Here is a 24,176-nt window from a genome sequence, read left to right as displayed (position 1 = left end):
GGATCTTCTTGTATCTACCTTCCATTATAGCTGAGGGGAGAGCATTGCAGCGTAACAAGGTGAAGGCCCTCCTATAATCAGGATTTTCCAAATGAACAAGATATGGCATCGGGGTCACATTAGTAAGGGTATTTCGATTGTAACAGACATTTTAAAGTCTATTCAGATCATGCTGTCTTTCTACGTCTTGTATTCTTTGCCTTATCAAGACCCTGGCCTGAAAATACTCCATAGATAAAAGTAGTTCTTGAGAGAGACCATAGAAGCCTAATTTTTCTTCAGACTCCTCAACCAGGGAGAGGTAAAGGTGTTGTACAGGATCAGATTAACGAGTCCTTTAGGACAGAGTGCTATTTTAAGCCAATAAGAAATTGTGGCTATCCATATCCTCGCTTCAATCGTAACCTCCCCAAAATATTTAATTAATTAGTAACAGTTTTCTTGCTTGTGTACAAAAATGGTTTGCAGCTTTCACCTCATGGAGTGAGCCTTGGGAGAATGACTCCTCTAGGGGTACACAATGAGTTCATTGCTTCGTTTGGTTTCACACTCAAGGGGAAGTCCACAACTATGCTGGACTAAATTGAGTTGTGATGTGTTGTTTCATTAAGGGACTGAACACAGTTCAGGAACTCTGAATCTCCAGCCATAATTTATTTGTTGCCCAGATACCAAAGATGTTCCCTTATGTGATGGGCAAAGAGGAGGGTCCATTTTGTTATAGGAAGAGTGTGCTATGATCTCTCCCTACAGATTGATAAGGAAAATTAGACCCTATATATCTTCATAGAACTTTCTGAAATTTTTTTATATCATTGATGATGTGTTGGTGATTTGTAGGAATGGGATCCTTCTGTAGTGGTTCTGTTTGGTCTTAGCATAGAAATTCCAAAGGCCTTATCACTTTTATCATCATAGAACTTTCACTGCAGGGATACATCTTGCCCTCTCTTCTTGTTCATCATGTCTGTGAGGCTGCTGGACAAGACCATACAGAATGTCAGAGATGCTATGAATATGTTAATTATACCCAGTTGTATCCCTCATTTTTTTTTAAAAAAAAATCAGCTTGAGGCTTCTTTACCCAGATACTGGGCAACCCTAAGGAAATGGATGCAGTCGAACCTGACTTCAGACAATAGGATAATGAGATAATTGATTTTTTTATTTAATAATTTGACAGGCTCAGATTTTCCTGATCTTGTTATACTTTTTGTAATTTGGTTCCAGTACCCAAGCAAAAAATAATATTTAATCAATTATTAAGTTATTTCCCCTTCAAAGTATGGTAAGTGATCCTGACCTGGTCACTGTGTATGAGTACTCTGAAGGGCAGAGGACATGGTTCACATTCAAATGCTTCATAATGATGTGATTTGCCTACATTTTGGTCACAGATCATGAAGGTATCCTAAGCAGCAGTCTCCAAACTTCCAACTTTTGGGGGTAGGGGCTAAGGGTGGATTCATTCATGGGTTATCTGGTTCTGCTACAGGCCAGAAATCCTTTTTGGAACTCCTTTTGGGAAGTAGCTGCAGTCTTTTCTTCCATATTTGTTACCCATCAACAATTTCTAAGGCTCCTGTTATGCTGATTGCCCCATCCTTGGCTGCATGTGTACTATCTTGATTCCCAAAAGAACAACAGGTAACCCTAATTTCAAATTAGTGTAGCATGATTATGATATTTTAACTGGAAATATTTAAGATATATCAATAAAATACAAATTATTGCACAGTTGTATATGCTCATCTATCCATGTCATGTCAGATACGTGCTTCACAAACTCAGTAAAGAAAGGTGGTCACACTCCACTTATATTTTGGAGCACCATGTTTTGCTTGGTAAAGTCTATAATAAAAAATGATAGAGTAGGTTGTTACCTCATGCTTCAACAGAAGCTGGCGTTTCTCCATTCTGTTGAATATTTTGTATGTTTAGATCTTCTTGTGTTGTTTGCTGGCAGTTGATACGTACTGAATACATAAGCCAGTACTAATTATGCTGACAGCTCCTTTGCAAAATATGAATATGTGATCTAGGACATATGGTTGTTCATTTAGAGAGTAGTTTCCAGTGATCCCTCCTTGCATTATGTATGTTTTCATTGTGAACAACATATTTTCTATAACAGCAGGCAGGCCATTTAATCATAAACAACGATAATTTGTGGTTATGAGGGATTTTCAAGAGGAAAAAACAGGTTACAGTGACATATGGAAAACTAATAGATTCTAGTTCAAAGTTTAACCCCAAAGCAGGAGTGTAACATAGGTGAGACTGTTATTTTACTTCTCAGTTTATAGCTTTATTATACAGTGGTGATTATATATATATATATATATATGCCCCATACATTTACATTTATCATTTAATTTAAATTTAAAACAAACAGCATATAGAGTCCATTCCCATAACAAGTGTCAAAAAGAACCTGTTCCCTTCATGTCTGTTTCCTCTTCTTCCACAGTTTGTGTCTACTACAGTGTTGAACAAAGGCAGGAGTCTAAGATGTTCCACGACTGTTACAAAACTGGATCTGTTGACTCCCAGGGCAGTTACATATTCCACACTGATATAGTTTTCCTGTGTGGCTCGAAAGTATTCTTCTCAATGGAAGAGTCCAAAGCATCAGGACGTAGTCATGGTGACATGCTCTGTGGTGGAACTGAAGTGCCACTTTCATATGGAAAGATACCCCTGTCCTTCTTGGGATAGCCCATTGTGATGTCATTATTTCTTCCTATGTGGTCAGAAAGAACTTTCAGAATAATAATAAAAAAGCTATGGGACAATTGCTGTAGGCATACAAAGCAAGACCTTCTTGTGAAGACCAAAGGGGGGGGGGGACCTCAAGTACCTTGCCAAGAGATGACTGGTGTGCTATGTCAATGTTGCCTGATATGTTGCCTGATATGTCTGTGTTGCCCAGGCTGTCCTTGCAGTCATTGCTGCCCAGCATTTGATACACCAAGGTATTCTGACAGACATGGGGAGGATGAATGCTGCTTGGGTTGGCATTACCTGTGTACTGATGAACGGAACTGTGACTGTTGCTACTGCCCACATGACATGTACGTGCTCAGAAAACCCCAATCTTCATTGCTGCTCCTGCACTTATAATCCATATTGCAAGTGCAGTCTTACGAAAACAGGTGTTGCACGTATGTCCCTCATCCTTACAGGAATAGACACAGAAATGAGTAAGTACCATCAAACTATGATTTCTTTTAAGCTATATTTCCTTACACATCATTTATCACTCATGTGAAGTTTCTCAGAATCTTTGGGTATAAGATGGGGGGAATCAGTGACTAGGGAAACAAGGAAGACATAATAAAGGGTGTAAAAAAACTGCTTCGTAAAGCATGGTCCACTGGTACCTGTCATTCCAATTGCTTATGTGCCCTCGTTCTTCAGGGAATACTTAGGTAGACATGGTATGTACTCTGGCTGCTCCAAAGGTCACTAGTGAGTGACACTCTGGCCTGGCTACCTGCAACCTCCTCCAGTACCTGACAAGTGCCTTCAACCAACATCTGGTACATTAATGGCACAATTTCCCCACTCATTATGAACTAAGATGGCGTGTTGTTCCTGGGTGCAACCAGCAGCATGAGGCACCAGGGTCCTATATCCTCCACTCTTGAGAAGGGCAGTATGATCAGCACATTCATCTCCATGGTACTCTGGTGATTCTGATGGCCCCTGCTCTGCCCATGCCAGTGCCCCATCCCATCTCCTATATTGTAATCTGGTGACGGCGGTGTACTGCTTATGAATGGGGGAGTCAGACAGAGTCTTCTGACTCATTTCCCTCCTTTTGCCCTTGTCCTGAGTGGGAGGCAAGCACAGGTCTCACCTTTGTATGCCTGGTCTTGCAGCAACAGAGAACTCAACTGGCTCCTTAAGGGATGCTGTATGGCTGAATGATAGAGATTCTCTGACCTTCCCCTCTGGCTGATTTCCCATCCACATGGAATCCATTAGTTAGAGATCCTCTTCCTCACTGCAGAATTATTCTCACACTGAAGACTTGTGGGATTCTCCTTTCCCCTACCATAGGAAAGCAGAATTCTAGGGTGCAAAGGGGGATGCAATGTGTGTGTGTGTTTGTGTGTGTGTGTATTTGGGCTTGCCTTTTCTTCAACAAAAGTTCAGGAAAAGCAGCAAGGTGAAGCTGGAGTGTTTGGGAAAGGCAAGAGCAAGTGAGCAAAATCTGTTCTCAGAAAGGGACTTTGTGAAGGAGATGTTCCCTAGATCAAGATATAAGTTCCTCTGCATTGCTCTGCACAGGGAAATTTTCCTGGGCTGGATTCTAGCAAGACCTGTCCGATAACTGTGCATCAAGGCAGGCACACACACAAGGCAGGAGAGAAAGGCGAAAGTCACTCATTAGCCACTTTGACAAATTGGTCTTATCCTGGACTCACTCACTTCAGGTAAAGCTTCACAACAACAGTTTTTTCTGTCCTTTAACAGTTAGCCACACACTGTATTGTTCTCTGTTCCCCACTGACTCCTTGTCTCTGCCTTTCTTGAAGTTCAGGGCATTTTGCTCTGATGCTTTTTAGAAGAAAACTTAGAGGGGCGAATTAGCATTTAAATTTAAAAGAAAATGATGAGTGCTGTTTTCTTTTCTTTTTTCCTAAGGGAAAATGTATGAGTATGTGCTCACCAGTTATAATTTCTGGCATCACCATAAGATGAAACATAGCTAACTACAGGGGTTTATATACAATTATGGGAAACAAAAACATGTGGGGAATTCCTGCTTGTCTCTTTGAAATTAGGATTGCTGTAGGATAGAGGTTTTCTAGGTAGTAGGCTCTGAAAATTGTAGCTTAGCTGAATTGCTAGTTATAAGTCTTTTGGTTTATTGTCTGTTTGTTTTCAGATATGCATATCCCCAAAGAAGAATGAGAAGCAACACATCTATCATTTTGCTAGAGAGGGATCCACCATGCTTTTTTGACCAGCTGACTTGTCCCCTGTGTAAAGAGCTGTTTCTCCCCTGTGTAAAGAGTGTATTTGTGTTCCCGCAGTTGAAGATAATCATCATTGCAACCACAATGGGAATGTTAAACATATCACATTAAGGATTCAATCCCATGCATGCTTATTTGTGAGTAAACTCCGTTAAATCCAATGGAACATATAGGCATTTCTGAGTAAGGACTGGATATAGGTGCATAAAATTTAAATGTCCAGAATCCAAAAGACTAAACAGTGTTCTGCATACAGGTCTGCTGTTATTCCTCTCCCCTCCCTCAGACACAGACACTTGAAGCTCTAAAATGTTGCTCCTGGATGGGGTACCATCCAGAGTGGCTCAAAGAAGATCAGCCACCTGATTTTTTGAATATTACAAGAAAAAATGCAGTGTGGGATTGCATCCACAGATATCACCTGGAATCGTAGATAACAAAGTCATGTGCAATCAAAGGGGTTAGCAGATTTCCATTGCCACTGATCACCTGGCTGAATGGCTAATCTGTTTATCCATTTAAAACTCACTTGGATAATTGTCTGTAATAAAAATGTTTTTAACATATTTGGATGCATGAAAGTGTTCTTGTCCCCATCCGTCATATCACAGTTGATTTATGGTGACCCCTGATGAGATTTTCAAGACAAGAGATGTTCAGAGATGGTTTGCTATTGCCTGCCTCTGTGTCACAACCCAAGGTATTCCTTGGAGGTCTCCCATCCAAATACTTGCCAGGGTCAACCCTGCTTAGCTTCTGAGATCTGATGAGATCAAGCTAGCCTGGGGTTTTCCAGGTCAGGGCATTCTTTGACTAGCCATTTAGAAATCTCCCAGATTAAGTTGCTATCATAGAAAGGATTCCTAGAAAATATTTTTCCTTAATTAGATCCAGTCTAAGTTCTACAAGCCACTAATCAGACAAATAAACTCCATTTTTAAATGTGATGACATATTATTAAAATGCATCATGCAACACTTTTCAACAAAAGTCCAGCCTCAATACAGTGAAGACCTGCAGTGCAATAGCTATAAACATAACATAAAATAAAATATATCTTGTTGGTATAGCAATCTAAACACTGTAGTAGATGAATGTGTTTTCCAACTGTCCTTCTGAAAGAAAACTCTTACTGCTTTGCTATAGCTGATTATTACAGATGTGATAGAAAAGATTTTAGTGGAACTTTAATTATTGCAAAAATGTACATCATGAACTAAAGTATCTGTAGAAACCAATGTGTTAATGGAATGATATAAAGTTACCAACAGATTGATGGTATGACACAAGTACCATGTGGGAATAGCCTATCGATTACAAGGTATTGATTATATTAGTTTAGATTCATACACAGCAAACATAAAACACCACTATTTATAACACTTGTTATTAATAGAGAACCTCTGTGTCAGGATTGGCTGCTTTCAGGTTTATACCATGATTCAAGTAACTTCAGTTGACTGAAAAATCAATTCTGGTGTAAAAAAAAAACATTCTGTAAGTTCCATCTAGCTCTTCTTGTTTGTTTGATTAATGAAAAGCCAATTCATACAATCCACTTGGTGTGTTAAGAATGTTGGTTGAGTAGATCTGTACTGAGTTCAACCTGAGAAATAGTCATGTGACTGCTTTGGTGTGTACCCAACTTGACAAACCTAAATGGACCCTAAATTGTTCAGTCTATTTAATGGGAGCTTTGTAGCACTGCATACAGTTTACCGATGAAATGCTGACACGTTCATGTATAATGGGTGGGGATATGACCAAAGGAGCACAATTTCAAATGTGCCACAAGCATAAAGCATTATTTAGATTTAGAGTGTGATGATCACAAAACAGCGAAACTGTCATACCTCTTTCATTGCCAAGTTATAAGGAGAAAAGGTCAGCATCACATTTCCTTTTATAACTCTGCAATGAAAAGGGCTAGAGACTTAACTCTTAAATGAAACCTGGGACTTCAGCATTCATGGCAACAGTTCATTAGGACATTAGCTTGCAATAGAAATTACAGATTAAAAAAAAAACCCAAAGCCTTTTGATGGCTAATGGGGAAATGATCCAATTTCAAATGTGCCACAAGCATAAAGCATTGTTTAGCTGCATTGAAAACCAAGTGTGCTGTAAAGTACAGTTAGAAAGGAATACAATGAAGCACTCTGAAAAGCAGTCATGAATGAATAGGTGAAAAGTCCATTTAAAAAAAAAATCAGTCAGAGGCAAATAAGACATGAGCCAAACCAGGAGGTGTTCACACAGTTTGTAGATCTTTCCTGGTGATTTTAACTTTTTTTAAAAAAAGCATGTTATTTTATTGTTGTTACTCAACTTGGGCCCCTGTTACCTGGGAGAAAGGTAGGCCTACATAAATTTACAACAAATATGTATTCTGTTTATTTGCTATTTGCTATAGTTGAACCAGCCCTGCTGAACAGGGATTTGAATCTGGATCTTCCCAAACCTTGTCTGACACACTACCCATTAACATTGGTTCTCTGTACAGGACATTCATCTTTGTTTTTTGTGGGGGTGGGGGGTTGTTGGGTGTTTGGTTTTGGTTTTTGTATGTTTTTTCCTAATCATTCTATTTTACAGAGGATTTTTTTTACAAAAGAGAAGTACAATGGAACATATTGTCAAAGGAAGGAACTGTATTGTGAAATAAAAAGAAAAAAAACATGTAAAAATGATAATTCATCATCTGAACCTGAATGGAATGCCTCAGCCAAATGCTAATTGATCCTTCTTATGAATAGGATTTATTGTGTTAATTTCCGCATTACTGAAGAGTATACAGGTTTAAACTTTATCATCTCTTTTCTTAGAAACCAATACTAATCAAAGAACATAGCATCCTACAAAAAAAGCAGGTGGAAAAAAGAGCACAGCTTGGTGGCCAATGTAACTGTGTCAGAAATGGCAGCTGTGTGTTAAACCCCAACAGGATAATGCAGCAATCCTGGAAACCTTAGCCAAATCTGTTATTTTGGCTGCATCTGCTGCTAATATATTATCTCTGTCAGCCAGGACAATTTAATCTTTCAATATCACTTAAAGGGGGACAGAAATGTTAATCAACAGTAGTTCATTGTAGTTCCCAAACGCATCACAGCAGAACTCAAGGGGAAACTGTAAGGGGGCAGATGTAGGCTTGGGTATAAGCATCTCTCATGAAGGGAAATGGTGCAGAGTCATAATAGGGGATGGACCATTTTGGCTACTTGATGTACATTCACGTCTCTAATATGTGTTAGATTTTGTCTCCAAATTAGTTCAGCAATACGTTCCTATAACAGGTTTCAAAAAGAACCTGCTCCCATCATGTCACTTTCCTCTTCTTCTGCAGTTTGTGTCTTTAAAAAAATTTTTTTAATTAAAATTAACAATGATACAATAATACAGCATTGAAAACAAACTTCTGTCTAAACAAACATCGACCAGTACTTATAAAACCTATAACTTTCTAAATAATCACTCTCTTTGTCGAAGGCTTTCACGGTCTGAGTTCATTGGTTCTTGTAGGTTATCCGTGGTTACCAAGACCAGATCACACAGCACGGATAACCTACAAGAACCAAATCACTCTCTTTATGAATCATCACCAACAGAATTTAGACTTTTAAGCGTGCAGTTTGTGTCTTGATGTTGTGGTAGACCACAATCACAGTGTTGAACAAAGGCAGGAGTTCGTAATCTCAGATGTCCCACTACTGTTGCTGAACTTGATCTGTTGACTCCCAGGGCAGTGTCATAATCCTCACTGATATACAGTTTTCCTGCGTGGCTCAAAAGTGCTTTCTCCAAAGCATCAGGATCTAGAGCGTGGTGACATGCTCTGTGATGGAACTGAAATGCCACTTTCACATAGAAAGATACCCATGTCCTACTTGGTATAGCCCATTGTGATGTCATTATTCCTTCCTAAGTGGTCAGAAAGAACTTTCACAATAACAAAAAAAAGGGGGTTATGGGACAATTGTTGTAGACATACAAAGCAAGACCTGCTTGTGAAGACCAAAGAGGGGGCGGGACCTCAAGTACCTTGCCAAGAGATGACTGGTCTGGCATGTCAATGTTGCCTGACATGTCCGTGTTGCCCAGGCTGCCATTGCATACCCTGCTGCCCTTGCAGTCTTTGCTGCTCAGCATTTGATTCACCAAGGCATTCTGACAGATATGAGGAGGAGGAATGCTGCTTGTGTTGGCGTTACCTGTGTACCGATGAACGGAACTGTGACTGTTGCTACTGCCCACATGATGAAGGTCAGCCTTGCCAGTGCTGTCACTGTACATGCTCAGAAAACCCCAATCTTCGCTGCTGCTGCTGCTCCTGCGCTAATAACCCACACTGCAAGTGCTGTTGCTGTACAGTTGAGAATACAGAGTGTCAGTGCTACGAAAGCAGGTGTTGCACGTATGTCCCTCATCCTTACAGGAGTCGACACAGAGATGAGTAAGTACCATCCAACTATGATTTCTATGAACATAAGAAAATCCATGCTGGATCAGACCAAGGCCCATCAAGTCCAGCAGTCTGTTCACACAGTGGCCAACAAGGTGCCTCTAGGAAGCCCACAAACAAGACAACTGCAACAGCATCCTGCCTGTGTTCCACAGAACCTAATATAATTGGCATGCTCCTCTGATACTCAAGAGAATAGGTATGCATCATGACTAGTATTCATTTTGACTAGTAGCCAGGGATAGCCCTCTCCTCCATGAACATGTCCACTCCCCTCTTAAAGCCTTCCAAGTTGGCAGCCATCACCACATCCTGGGGCAGGGAGTTCCGAAATTTATGTGTTGTGTGAAGAAATACTTCCTTTTATCTATTTTGAATCTGTCACCCTCCAGCTTCAGTAGATGACCCTACATTATAGTATTATGAGAGAGGGAGAAAAGCTTCTCCCTGTTCACTCTCTCCATACCATGCATAATTTTATAGACCTCTGTCATATCTCCCATTAACTGCCTTCTTTCCAAGCTAAACAACCCTAAGTGTTTTAACCTCTCCTCATAAGACAGTCGCTCTAGCCCCCTGATCATTTTGGTTGCTCTTTTTTGCACCTTCTCAAGCTCTGCAATATCCTTTTTAAGGTGTAGTGACCAGAACTGTACACAGTATTCCAAGTGTGGTCTCACCATAGATTTGTACAAGGGCAGTATGATAGCAGCAGTTTTATTCTCTATTCGTTGTCTAATTATGGCCAACATGGAATTTGCCTTTTTCACAACGGCCACACACTGGGTCGACATCTTCATCAAGCTATCCATTACCACCCCAAGATCCCTTTCTTGGTCTGTTGCTGCCAGCACAGATCCCATCAGTGTATATGAGAAGTTGGGTTTTTTTGCCCCAATATGCATCTCTTTACACTTGCTCACATTGAATCTCATTTGCCATTTTAATGCCCATTCCTCCAATGTGAAGAGATCCCCCTCCCTTCAGAGGATGGGGAAGCCCCCCTCCCCTCAGAGGCATATTCTTGGTAAAAGAGGATATCTGTTCATCCACCAAAGAAGGGGTCCCTCTAAGGTACCACATCCCCTTACCTCAGAGAGATGACCTCCTTCACCAAGGACTCCATCATCAGTGACTGGCAGGGAGCCGTCACCCTGGGACTGGGATGCAACTATTTCATCCCCAGAGTCCATATCCACCTCTCTCTCTGCCTGTCTCTGCTTCTCCAGTTGAGCTACCTTGGTCTCAAGGAAATGAACTAGCTCCTTGAGAGCCAGGAGCTCCCTGCACTGAGTACAAACCCATGACTTCTGTCCAGCAGGCAGATAGTCATACACGTGAAACTCTATGAAGCACACTGGATAACCCCCAACTCCTGCTGGCTTTCTATCTTCATAACTGGTAATTTAATTATTTATTTTTGGTTTTTTAACCCTGGAAATGAAAAGTATCCTGCCTTCTATACCCTGCACCCTTCCTGTATTGAATAAAGACCTAGTGCCCTGGCTTCCTTGCCCTGCTGCTAACTCACACCAATGCTTAACTTGCTCGGTACTCCTGCCGGACACACAGATTTACTCTGCCCTGATAACAGAATTCTTTCCCCACCCTATAGGGTCCCCAGGCTAACAGCCACAGGGCAAGAGCCCTTGAGCCCTCACCCTTCAGCTCGCACCTCTGGCGAGGAGGAGCTTTTGCAATTGAAATGCTCACAGCTCCCACCTCTCACACACAGCTCCACCCAGCACAAATCAAAAACCCCTCTTTAGAAAGCTACAAACAGGCTACAAGCACCAACTCACCCTCAAACACAGTCCTCTCACAGCAACCTCAGTTAATGCTCCCAGCAGTTATAGGAAAGGCAAAACCAGCACTCACCTTGTCAGCAGCTCCTGATCTGTCTCCCAGCCAAGCCAAGCCCAGTTGATATTTCCTTAAGCATCATGTATCACTCGTGTAAACAGTTTCTCAGCATCTAGGGGAATAAGACAAGAAGGGAAGGTAACCTGGGGAATGGACTGGGGAAAGGAAGGCATAAAAATAGTTTTTAAAAATCTGCTTCCTAAAGCAGTGTTCACTGTTACCCTGTCATTCCAACTGCTTATGTGCCCTCCTTCTTCAGTGAATGCTTAGGTAGACATGTTATGTACTCTGGCTGCTCCAAAGGTCACTAGTGAGTGAAACTCTGGCCTGGCTACATGCAACCTCCTACAATACCTGACAAGTGCCTTCAACCAACACCTGGTACATTAATGGCACAATTTTCCCACTCAACATGAACTAAGATGGCATGTTGTTCCTGGGTGCAACCAGCAGCATGAGGCACCAGGGTCCTATATCCGCCACTCTTGAGAAGGGCAGTCTGACCAGCACAATCATCTCCATGGTATGCTGGTGATTCTGATGGCCCCTGCTCTGCCCATGCCAGTGCCAATACCCCATCCCATCTCCTCCATTTAATCTGGTGGTGGCTACAGTGTACTGATAATCAGCCAGTCTTTTGACTCATTTCCCTCATTTTCCCCTTGTCCCGGGTGGGAGGAAAGTGCAGGTCTCAACTTAAGCCTGGTCTTGCAGCAGCAGAGAACTCAACTAGCTCCTTAAGGGATGCTGTATGGCTGAGCTATTGAGATGCTCTGACCTTCCCCTCTGGCTGATTTTCCATCCACATGAAATCCACCATTTAGAGATTCTCTTCCTCACTGCAGAATTATTCTCACACTGAAGATTTGTGGGACTCTCCTTTCCCCTACTATAGGAAAGCAGGATTCTAGGGTGCAAAGCAGGCTGCAATGTTTGTGTGCTTGTGTGTGTGTCTGGACTTGCCTTTTCTTCAACAAAAGTTCAGGAAAAGCAGCAAGGTGAAGCTGGAGTGTTTGAAAAAGGCAAGAGCAAGTGAGCAAAATCTGTTCTCAGAAAGGGACCTTGTGAAGGAGACATTCCCTAGATCCAGATGTAAGTTCCTCTGCATCACCCTGCACAGGGAAATTTTCCTGGGCTGGATTCTAGCAAGACCTGTCCGATAATTGTGCACCAGGGCAGGCACACACACAAGGCAGGAGAGAAAGGCAAAAGGCAGTGACACTCATTAGCCACTTTGACAAATTGGTCTCTTCCTGGACTCATTCTCTCACTTCAGGTAAAGATTCACAGCAACAGATTTTTTTCTGTCCTTTAACAGCCACACACTGTATCGTTCTCTGACCCCAACTGCCTCCTTGTCTCTGCCTTTCTTGAAGTTCAGGGCATTTTGCTCTGATGCTTTTTGAAAAAAACTTAGAAGGGAAAATCAGCATTTAAATTTAAAACAAAATGATTGATGAGTGCAGTTTTCTTTTCTTCTTTTTTCCTCAGGGAAAATGTATGGGTATGTGCTCACTGGTTATAATTTCTGGCATGACTAAGATGAAACATAGCTAATAGGGTTTATACACAGTTATGGGAAACAGAAGCATGTGGGGTATTCTTGGTTGTCTCTTTACAGTTAGTATTGTTATAGGATAGAGGTTTTCCTGGTATTAGGCTCTGAAAATTGCGACTTAGCTGAATTGCTAGTTAGAAGTCCTTTGGTTTATTGTTTGTTTTCAGAGCCATATATCCCGGAAGAAGGAGAAGCAACACATCTGTCATTACGCTGGAGAAGGATGCATCAGCACATGCTTTTATTGACCAGCTGACTTGTCCCCTGTGTAAAGAGCTGTTTCTCCACCCATTTATGTTGCCATGTAATCACTGCCTTTGTGAGAAGTGTATCAAGATCAGCCAGCAACGTGCTGAGGTCATTGAAAATTACTTTATCATCACCTGCCCAATATGCAGCAAGGCGCACTGCCTCCCATTTGCTCACAAAATACAGCTGAGGATGAATTACTTAAGAGCCAGACTGGCTAGGAGGTATATGCGACGATATGGCTTCCTAAAATGGAGATTTGACAAAAGCAAAATACCAATCTATTGCCAAGTTTGTATTGAACGGCGACGAGCTGTCAAAAGATGTGTGACATGTCAACTGAATTACTGTAAAGTTTGCTTGACAGCGTATCATCAGGACGTCAGTGCTCAAAACCATGTCTTTACCAACGTCAGTTATGATGTCTGGGAAGAAAAAAACTGTATTCTCCATCCTGATGCATTGGTCTCCAAATACTGCCTTGATGACCATGAGCTATTATGTGATTATTGCAAGGAATCATGGCACATTGATCACGAAGTAGTTGCATTGCCATTGGCATGCTCACAACAATCTGCTGCATTATTCAGTACTATTGCAAAGTTCAAAAAAGGTTCCTGTTTGTATTTCTTCCTTCTCCTTCTGCTTGATCTGTACTTAGATAATTTAGTATGCCCCGCAGTACTTTCTCTGGGGCTAAATAGTCCACAAGTACTGATGATAATGAGCTGGCAGATGCTGACCATAAAGAGGAGAAGTTGTACAGCAGTGTGATCCATGGATCAAGATGTGGATAGCCTGAGGGAAACCTTGGTCCAAGTTCTGCTATAGTCTTTCTAGACAGCTTCAATTTCTAATTTGTGAAATGTCATGGGGGTGGGGGTGGGACACCATACCTGTATGCTTTTCTGAAGGCTGCCATACACTCTCCCTTAAGGATCTCTAAATGAGAAGGGAGAGGTAGGTCAACTCATTGTTCTTGTATTTCCCTTCTCCCACACAGTGGAGATTTGTATTAGGCCTCTTTCTTCATGTTGACTCTCAGCATCTAGGTCATCTATGTGTTTGGCTTCTTGTTACCTGGCTCAATTGGCTGGCAACTGTAATGTCTCTCAGTGACCTCAGATGGGCATGAGGTCTCCAATCTGCTGTTAGAGGGCTTTGAAGCAACTGTAGGAAGGAAACATCCATTAGGAGGAGGTGATACTCACCCAACTCCTTCCAGAGGCATGTTCTTTTTTCTTCCTTCCTAAAACCATGCAGTGGCAGCAGTGGGAAATTCAGATGTACCCCAATGACTTCATTCATTTTCATGTGTACCCCCCCACCCCAGCTCACAGCACAACTGGCCATTAATCCTGTAACCCTTTTAGACTTGTTAGGACATTCCCCTCACTGTACATAACCTACAGGGCATCACACTTTGCTGAATAGTGGTCCCAATTCCCCCCCTGGAACCCTAAAATTCCCCCTTAGGGGGGGATTCCCCCCTTGTTGAGAACCCATGCTGTAAAGGATACCTGTACAGGATACATCTCCTTGAAATCAGTAGTGATGTTGTACCTTCAGTTGGGATTTGTTGCTCTGGAATGCAAGGTCTCTACAGGTGCTTTGACTGAAGTCAGCCTAGGGCAAGCCCTTTGTCAGTTTAGAAGCCTTATGTATTTTGTGAATAAAGAGATTGTTTCAAAATCACAGATATATAATTATTATCCCTATCTTTTTGTATTGCAGTCCGCTATGTAATTGATAATGATCTAATGGAAATACTTGTATTAAAAAGCAATTTTAAGTCCTACAAAGAAGCAAAAAGGAGGGAGATCAGGGATGGTTTCTTCAGGTTAAAGAACATACTTAATGAAAGAGAGAAAGAGATGATGGAAGCAGTAGAAAACCTTGAGCTTCAAAAACAGAAGAGACTCATAGAGTATGTAGATTACACAACCAAAAGAATTGCCCAGATGGACAGCCTCATGCAATATTCTAAGGAAGCTTTGAAGGAAAGCAGTCAAATAGCATTCCTGCAGTCTTCAAATTGCTTGATAAATGAAATAGAAGATATACTTGAAAATATTTACCAACCAAGCCCACGTCTCAAAGAAGATCCTATTAAACATCTTAAAGTCAACTTCGAAGAACTTGCAGATACCTTACAAACCCTTTTCCCATCAATTAAAAGGAGAATGGCAGGTGATCACTCAACCAAACGCCCTTACCCTGGCTCTTCTGACATAATGATTCCAAGGATTGTTTCCAGCGCACACGTTCAGAAGCCATTAACAGCAACACGAAGTCAGTCTTTATCAACACTAACTTCACAGAGTGAAGAAAACCTAATTGACGTTGAAAGACCAAAATCATCACCTCCTCCTAATGTTAAAGATCGTGGGTTGTATGCTTTTTGGGATGCATCTTTAGATAGTTCAAAAAATGAAAGAAACTACCAATCCCAGACTTCGTATTTTGAGCCAGAACCACTTGAAGAAACAACTGAACCCCCTGGCAATGTTATTATTTACCAAACACTTGTATACCCAACTGCAGCCAAGGTAAGAACTTTATTAATGTTTCTTGCACCCTGATCTTACTAATAGACAGCATTCTTAGACAGACAGCCAAATCCTTGTGATACTCAGAAATCCTCAGTCTGAAGATGCATGCATGCTTTACGATCACAGTCTCCTTTCTCTTTTGATTTTTCCTAGTAGTACACAGTTCCAGAAATATGGTTACAAATGCCAAAATCTTAAAAGGGAAGTCAACATCAGAATTCTCTTACAAGGTTCTCTCCAGAATAGATGAATCTGAAACCCCATTTCTGAGAGCCAAACTGGACACAATGCCATCCTTGTGGCCACCATGAGGATGTCACCACCATTTTAAAGTAACTGAAAAATGCCTTGAGGCTGGGCCTGCAGTGTGCTCGTTTCCCTCCCCCACATCTTTTCAAGTGCTAAAACAGCTGTGTGCAGGGAAGGAATGCAGCTGTTTGGGCAGTTGATAGGGTGCGGGTGGGAAGTGCCTCAGCTTGCCGTGCTGTGGGCCCAACCCTCATGGCATTTAAAAATGACTTTAAAATGGTGGTGGCATCCTTGTAGCAGCCACAAGGATGCTGTCACATCTAGAGACACTTTTTCTTTACTCTTTGAACAACTTGGTATGTTTTCTGTTCTGGCAATGTATAGATGAAGGGAACATGCTGGCAGAACCATGATTTTTCTTGGGGACCAGGGTGATATTAGGGTTGCCAGGTCCCTCTTTGCCACCAGTGGGAGGTTTTTGGGGTGGAGCCTGAGGGGGGCATGGTTTGGGAAGGGGAGGGACTTCAATGCCATAGAGTCCAATTGGCAAAATGGCCATTTTCTCCAGGTGAACTGGTCTCTATCGGCTGGAGATCAGTTGTAATAGCAGGAGATCTCCAGTCGCTACCTGGTGGTTGGCAACCCTAGGTGGTATCAATATTGTTCCTATAGAGTTGTTAACTCTGGGTTGGGACATTTCTGGAGATTGAGAGGGCAGAGCCAAGGGGCAGCATTTGGGGAGGGGACCTAGCAGGGATGGGATACCATAGATTCCACTCTCCAAAGCTTCTATTTTCTCCAGTAGTACTGATCTCTGTAGTCTAGTAATTGCTTGTGATTCCAGGGGAACTCTTGGCCCCACCTGGATATTGGCAACCTATTCTTATAGTGCCTGAGTACCAAGGGAACAAGAAGTAGCTCTCATTCTTCATGAATGAATTAGGTTTAAGGGGTATGTCACAGAGTCACCTCTGCCCCAAGTGTGGAGGGATTCAGCAGCAAGGAACCTCTATATTCAGAGGCTATATGCCTCTAAATACTAAGTGTTCAAGAAAAATGACAAGGAAATGCTTTTGCCCTCTTGCCCCAGATATAATGTTTAAAGGGCATTGAGCTGGCCCCAATATAAAAAAGGTAAGATGCATTAGATGGATACAAGTTATTTGCCCAAGACCACACACTGGTTGTAAGACAGAGATGTGGCCTGAATGCTAAACATCCTTTTTGACTCACAGTTGTTGAGTGGGAGTTCACCAGTTTAAACAGTCACCATATGCTCAGCGTTTACAGTGGGCTGCAAATGAGTTGTAAGGGTAAGGAATAGGTAGACTACTAGTTGGCTGCTGTGTGAAACAGAATGCTAGTCTAGATGGACCACTGGTCTATTCCAGTAGGGCTTTTAAGTTCTTATATTCTTATGGCTAGCCATTTAACTTACAAGGAAAATTTCCCAAGGACTGCTGCCCAGAAGGGCCACTGGTAGCTGGAAGCCAGTAGATCCAAGCTCTGCCAGTGGCACAGTGACCACTTGGCTTAGTGACAAGTGACTAGGGACTAAGGACAGCTCACCAGTTGCCTCCTTTTGCACTGTTGGAAGTCATTGGTAGTGCAGGAGTAAGCAATGAGTGAGCCAATGTATCACTGGTGTGGTTGGCTAGGTCTGTGCTCAGTGGCCCATGCGGTGCTGTAGCAGCACAATGGTGTTCAGTTTGTCTTCCTTCTTGGCCATTTTAAATTTCCATGTCACCCCTGGAGCAAAGGGAAGGGGTTTCAGAACCCATAAGGAGCCCAAGACACTATGCAGATCCTGAGCAAGGTGCTCTTCCGGTCACTTTTCTTCACCCGAGTGTCAGGACTCAGGCAAAGCAAAATGTGCCATTTAAAAGATATTAAAGGCAACTACTGTCCAACCAATAGTTTAAGCCAGCCTGTCTCCCTCCCTTTCCTCCACAAAGAACACCACCATATGTGAGTGTGGTCAGGGCGCAAACCCTACAAACACCATGTCCACAACCTCATCTGTATACTGGTACCCTCCAGAGCCTCACAACTTCTTGATTAGGCCTGCTAACTTAAGGGCATCTCTTGTAAAAACCAACCAATAATTATTGTTACTGGGTGTTTGCATTTAAAATGGTGATTGAGCACACTGTGCACAATAAATAAAAACAGCCACTGCTAACACCTTAGAATGCCTTTTGAAAACTATTTCTGTAAAAAAAGTCATTATTTTTTGTTGTCTGATGCAGAGTGTTCCCTGTTGCCCCACTTGAATGTAAGTGTTCGTGTAGCCTATTAAAATTTGAGGCAGGGGGACTGACAAGTAATAGCAAGAACTTATTCTTTCCTACATCTTTCTTATATCTTTAAATTAGTTCTAAGCTTTGTATTCTTTCTCTCCTGCACCCAATGCATTTAACACTGTTTTGGGTCTTTCCTGTATTTGTCTTTAAGAAACATAGATCAAGGTGTGTGAATCTTCCCCTCAACCTACTGCTCAAGTGAAATTTCATGTTGTAATGGGTGAACATCAACACACCTTTGCAAAAGCTCAACTGGGATGTTCATAAACATGAGCAATTTTATCCATGTGCATATGGGGAAGGGAGTATTTGGTGTTTTATTTTCATTCTGTAGATTTTAACTTGCAATTTGTAAGTCACTTTGAGCCTCAAGGAAACGTGAGAAAGAAAGAAAGAAAGAAAGAAAGAAAGAAAGAAAGAAAGAAAGAAAGAAAGAAAGAAAGAAAGAAAGAAAGAAAGAAAGAAAGAAAGAAAGAAAGAACATATTACAGTGCAATCCTAAATTACTGTAGTCTAAGCCAAGTGGGCTTTAACTAGAGTAACTCTACATAGGATTGCTCTGTAAGTCTACAAACCAATGGATGGCAATAGCTATAAAAAGCCCAGAGGATGGTCAAACAACAACAACAACCATACAGTTCCAAACAAACCCAACAGGAAGATACACTGGGCAAATAGGGGAAGAAAATGTCCTCACATAGTCAGCTGCTTCTCCCCAACTTGGAAAAGACAATGTTTGTGGTTTGAAAAAGGACTCAGTAGTGCCACTGGGCATTTTGTGAGTCTTTTTGAGTACAGCTGAAATTCAAGGTGGTTTTTGTCCAACTTGAAAATGGGGTGAGCTTTTCAGCAAGGGGAGTTTGTGTTTTGAGGTCCTGCATGCAGTTTATTAGCATCACTACTTTCATTAACAAAATTCACCATCATGTATCAGCTTTATCCAAAAAACAAGTCTAATTTTCCACATATAGTCTATGTATGTATGTGTGCATGCTTGTGGGAGTTCATTTCATTTAGAAAGGTCTTAAGCTAAGGTCTCCCAGTGTGCAGTTTCCCTCACCCTGGGAATGCATATGTAAGGAAGCCTGAGCATCTTAAACTAATCTCTTAGACCCATTTCAACAACTAGGTACTGTGGTAAAAGTGTTTCTGGGCTATATTACTTCATGCTGGGGATGGGAAATTACATATGTGAATGTTACCCTATTGGAAAAAAGGCCTAATGCACAGAAAGTCAGTATATCCTTGAGAAGACTAGGATTTATCTTTTCTTTTGCATACAAGAACGTTTTATATAACTCATTAAGTCATTCATTCATTACTGAATAAAACATTATTTAGGAAAATCTTTAACAAACATGCTGCTAATGTCCTTTATAAATCATAGAATATGATGAGAACTGAATTGGAAGATATGACACAAAATAGTTTGTTTGTTTTTTTTAAAAAAAATCAGTTTTATTGGCTACTGATCTAGTAATCAAAACCCTAATTGCTTGTGATATTCATGTTGTAAGTAAATGAAAATACAGAATGAAAATATGTTCCATGCTATTCATCTTTGTACTCTCTAGATTTACTGGACATGTCCTACAGAAAATGTAGACAGCTTTGAGATTGCTTATTATGAAGTGCTTGAAACGGCAGCTGACAATCTAGTCCGGACCAAGCTGATAGAAGTAATAAAAGGGATTGGACTACAGAATCTGGAGATACGTAATCTGACACCTAATACAGAATATATCTTTAAAGTTCGGGCTATTAATGCTTATGGACCAGGTCAATGGAGTGATGTCTGTAAGGTACAGTGCAGTCTTCCTTCTATATATTTGTCTTACAAGTATTATAGATCTGTTCCCCAAAGAAAGAAGTGCTACTCTCCTGTTTTCTCCTTCCCTACCACCAACACTATTCAATGGCAGAACGTGTTTTACTCTACTAGGTTCCACACAATAGGCCATGGTGAAGCAGGATATTGCTTACATTGAGCCACTGAACATGCAGTCATGTTTAATTATTTAGTATTGGATAGAAAACATTACACATGTAGAACAACAATTACACATGTAAAACATATCAGCTGGAATATTAGTGGAACATATTAACTTCCTTTCCTCCCCATACACTGCTGGGTAGAGCTGCCACAGAGTTTCACCTGAAAGAAAATACAAGCCAAAATTGTATGTTATTCTATGGACAAAAGCATCTAATTAAATTCCTCAGAGAAGTTTTGCACATCCCTATCAGTCACCAATTGAAAATAATGCATTATTAGTCTCGCAGGGACTAAATGTTGGAATGTAATGGGCTTGCAGGAGGGTCACTCTGTCCATGGTTTGATGAAGAAAAATGTTAGAGCTCAAAGCACCTGCAATATTTTTTTGCGCTCTTATAGAAACAGAAGCCTTTGGAGGTGCTGGCCCTATATACTTTGAGGTGCTGGCTCTATATGCAGTGAGGAATGTGTGTGTATGTGGGGGGAGATTACTTACTTTCGTGCTCAGCCAGTACAGGGGCTACTCTCTGATGCCAGCAGGTGTTCATGTAGAGACATAATGTTTGCCAAATCCAACACGCGTAGAATATATTTACAGCTGAAACCCTACATTAATTGTCAGATTTAAACTGTGCATGCTGACCTGGATAGCCCAGGCTAGACTGATCTCATCAGATCTCAGACGTTGTGTGTGTGTGGTGGTGGGGGGAGTGTGGCAAGTATTTGGATGGGAGACCTCCAAGGAATGCCAGGGTTGGGATGTGGAGGCAATGGCAAACAACCTCTGAATGCCTCTTGCCTTGAAAACCCCACCAGGGGTTTCCAGAAGTCAGATGTGACTTGACAGCAAAAAACAAAACAAAAACCTGAGCCATTGTGCATTGAATTTGGCCCCATACATACATATGTTACTATTTAGTTACCTATTGGTATCAAAGGTGGAACGATCATGCTTGGCTGGCAAGGGGGTGAAACACACTCACACACACACACACACTCCTCATGGTACATTGAGCCAACAAATTGTCTAAGCTCATAACTAATAGAGTTTGCTTGGGTTTCAGGAGTATTGGAGGCAGGCAGTAATCAAACTGAAAGAGCTTCAGGGGACTGGCTGCAGAGCAGAGAAAGGGGAAACCATTGTTAGTCATGAATCTAGAATCTGTGCATATACTAACAGTGTATTTTCTTCAGTGAATAACAGCAGAAAGTAACATAAGATAATCTGCAGAAAGGAACAGAAAGAACAAAACAAGAATATATATATAATTTACAAGGTGCAAAAGAGGGAAAAGAAACTAAAAGCAAAATTCCTCAGCCAGACTTGGCACATGCTAGTATTGACACAGATTTTTGGACAGATTGAAAGCCTCCATAGCCTCTTCCCCTTTCCAGCTTCCTTCTTTCAGTCCCGCATACCAGCCAACCTACCTTTATCTGCCCCTCTGTCTTTAGCTTTCCCTCCTTCCTTCCCCTTAGCGCTCTCTACCAGGGAAAACTATGGCTCATTTGGACAGTGCTAGCCACCATGCTGGGCCCAGTTGTGTGGTGCTGGCTGCCAGGCCCAGTTACATGGGGAAGGGACCTGCAAGGACTCGCATGACCTTGGGCTAGTCATAGTTCTCTCAGATCTCTCTAAGCCCCACCTAACTCCCAAGATGTCTGTTGTGGGGAGGGGAAAGGAAGGTGACTGTGAGCTGCTTAAGACTCTTTAAAGGCAGATAACATCTTTAAAGATAGAGAAAAGCATGGAATAAAAACCAACTCTTCTTCTTCTTCTACCAGTAAACACATTGGCAAGCACCACATTGGAGTTCACTGTGCTACAACCTTTGTTGTCTTCCTTGGTTGTTAGTGCAAAACGCCTTTCTCACGGATGTCCACCACAAAATTCCCCCATGTGTTTGCTAAGTGTGCACTGAAGCCAGAGAAATGTAACTCCTTACTACATGCCTTATCTAGTGGATGGTGCTAAACGTTATGGCAGAGAATGACCTCTGGTTCCTTACAGGTCACTGAATATATTGGTTTTCTGAAGGACAACTGGAAATTATTTAACCAAGGGGGGGATTGTTGCTTATGAGGTGATATCAAGGGGCTATCATGAAATGTCATAACACAACAAAGGCAACAAGCATTTAAACTAGGGGAGTGTCTCCCTTCAAATCCTTGTTGCCTTTGGTCATTTATGCATGGGTACTTTCACTCACGTTTGCCCCCGGTCTGTCTCCGTTGTTTCTTGGAGTTCTGCATGAGTTTTCCTTCCATTAGAGATGACCTCACTGCCAACCCTCACAATATCTGGGTCTTCCCATTCCTCTGCTAACCCGACTCTTCCCATGCATAAGGCAAAGTGCAGGACATGCAAGTTTGGTTTCTCTCACAGCCAATTACAATTACAAACGACCTCTGTGGTTTTACAGAAGCATCTGTTTCTCCATGGTGCTAAATTAATTATTAGTTATTATGACTTCTTCTTCATGGATGGCTTTCATTACCGCATTTGTCTTGGCTGCAAAGTTTGCCTTTAATTTCTTTCATTATACCAATATTGTAATGTGTCAGATAGGGTTTCTGACAGCATGGGCCAAACAAGATGGTTCCTCTGTAAACAAGATGGATCCTTCCGTGCACTCCCCCCTCCCCACCTGTTTTGCATACGAGCCACAAGCTCCGGTCAGAGATCTACAATTGTATGGAGACCCGCCCGTGTAAATCTTTCATCTGATACCGGGCCTCGCTCACAATGCCAGGAACTCCACCAGCCCCTTCTCTGATTGCCCTCTGATTACCCAGTACTTGGTTTGCTGAAGTCGTTACCGGGAGAAAGAAATCTCATTGTTTCCTTTGCATTGCTGTAACTCAATCTCATCCATTGTATCCATTCTATAAATATAGCAATATCCCAATACTCTGTATTCTAACCTTCTCCGTCTTGTTGAAACTACTACCTCATGAATAAACTCTCTGAATCACTGCTCCGTCTGGATTTGAGTTCTATTGCCTGAGACGCCGTAGGTTTGCTGAAATCTGACATAATGTCATGATGGTGAAAGTAAGAAAAATGAATGACAACTGCATTTGCCGCAAAATAAAAAAAGGGAGTATTTAAAGACTTCTTCCATCTTTTACTTAAGTAGATCAGTTCAGGGAGGGCTGTATTTTTCCCCCTAAGAACAGTGGCAAGGGTTCTAAAGGGGCAGTATACCACATTGGCTCTCTTAAAGTTCATGTTTAGGTGACTCACACTGAAAATCTGTTCAAAGTGGGAAAAATTGCCACATATCACATCTGAATAAGGGCAGAAAAGTTGTGCAGAGTTCAGTGGGTGTTGACTGACAATGTCAACATTCTTTATTAAAAGTTAACGGACACAGGTTAATGCCAGGTTAAATGGCCATACAGAGCAAATCCTTCAGCATCAGTGGGTCTGCCAGCCAGTGCCAATCACATGAAGCATTTTGGTAAACATAACCTTAGATATCTTTACTAAGAGCTGCAGTGGGAAGTATGTCATTATCTTATTTCCTGCAACATCTACCTCCCACAATTAGTGATTATCTTGCTAAAAGCTTCTGTGGATTTCATTTTTGTTTTCCACTAGGTGAAGACTCAAGACGAACGCACAAAAGCCAAAGCCAGATGGGGTTTGCTGCGAAATATTCAAACTGCTATCCGCAAATAACTCTGAACTGCAAACAAACCAACCATTTTTTGAGACAGAAATACAAAAGTAAGCCACTGGAGAGAAAGCAATTATATTTTTCTCATATTTTTCTTTTTTTTAAACTGAAGTCAGCTTCCAAGCAGAGATCTGAGGGTAAGCCCTTCAGAATAAAGATCTCCCAGCAAATTAAAGTCTTGGCCCTTGTCTTTTATTTGATTTGTTCCGGACATTCTCCTAAAACCAGAGGAAATCATTGCACTGTACTGGAAATATATAATGAAAAATCCCT

At 41.5% G+C, this 24,176-nt stretch overlaps 1 protein-coding gene across 1 annotated transcript; it reads left to right on the top strand.

The window, feature by feature from the left end:
- The first annotated feature begins 9,040 nt into the window (after window positions 1-9,040).
- Window positions 9,041-23,905, top strand: TRIM42 (tripartite motif containing 42). Its single transcript, XM_056850262.1, has 5 exons — window positions 9,041-9,425; window positions 13,041-13,733; window positions 14,855-15,669; window positions 19,799-20,026; window positions 23,825-23,905. The coding sequence occupies exons 1-5, from the start codon at window positions 9,041-9,043 to the stop codon at window positions 23,903-23,905; spliced, it is 2,202 nt and encodes a 733-aa protein (XP_056706240.1).
- The last annotated feature ends 271 nt before the right edge of the window (window positions 23,906-24,176 follow it).

The sequence above is a fragment of the Euleptes europaea genome, chromosome 5, assembly GCF_029931775.1.
Source record: "Euleptes europaea isolate rEulEur1 chromosome 5, rEulEur1.hap1, whole genome shotgun sequence".
In the NCBI taxonomy this organism is placed as follows: domain Eukaryota; kingdom Metazoa; phylum Chordata; class Lepidosauria; order Squamata; family Sphaerodactylidae; genus Euleptes; species Euleptes europaea.
The sequence above is the reverse complement of the archived record's forward strand: the minus strand, read 5'-3'. Positions and strand labels throughout refer to the sequence as shown.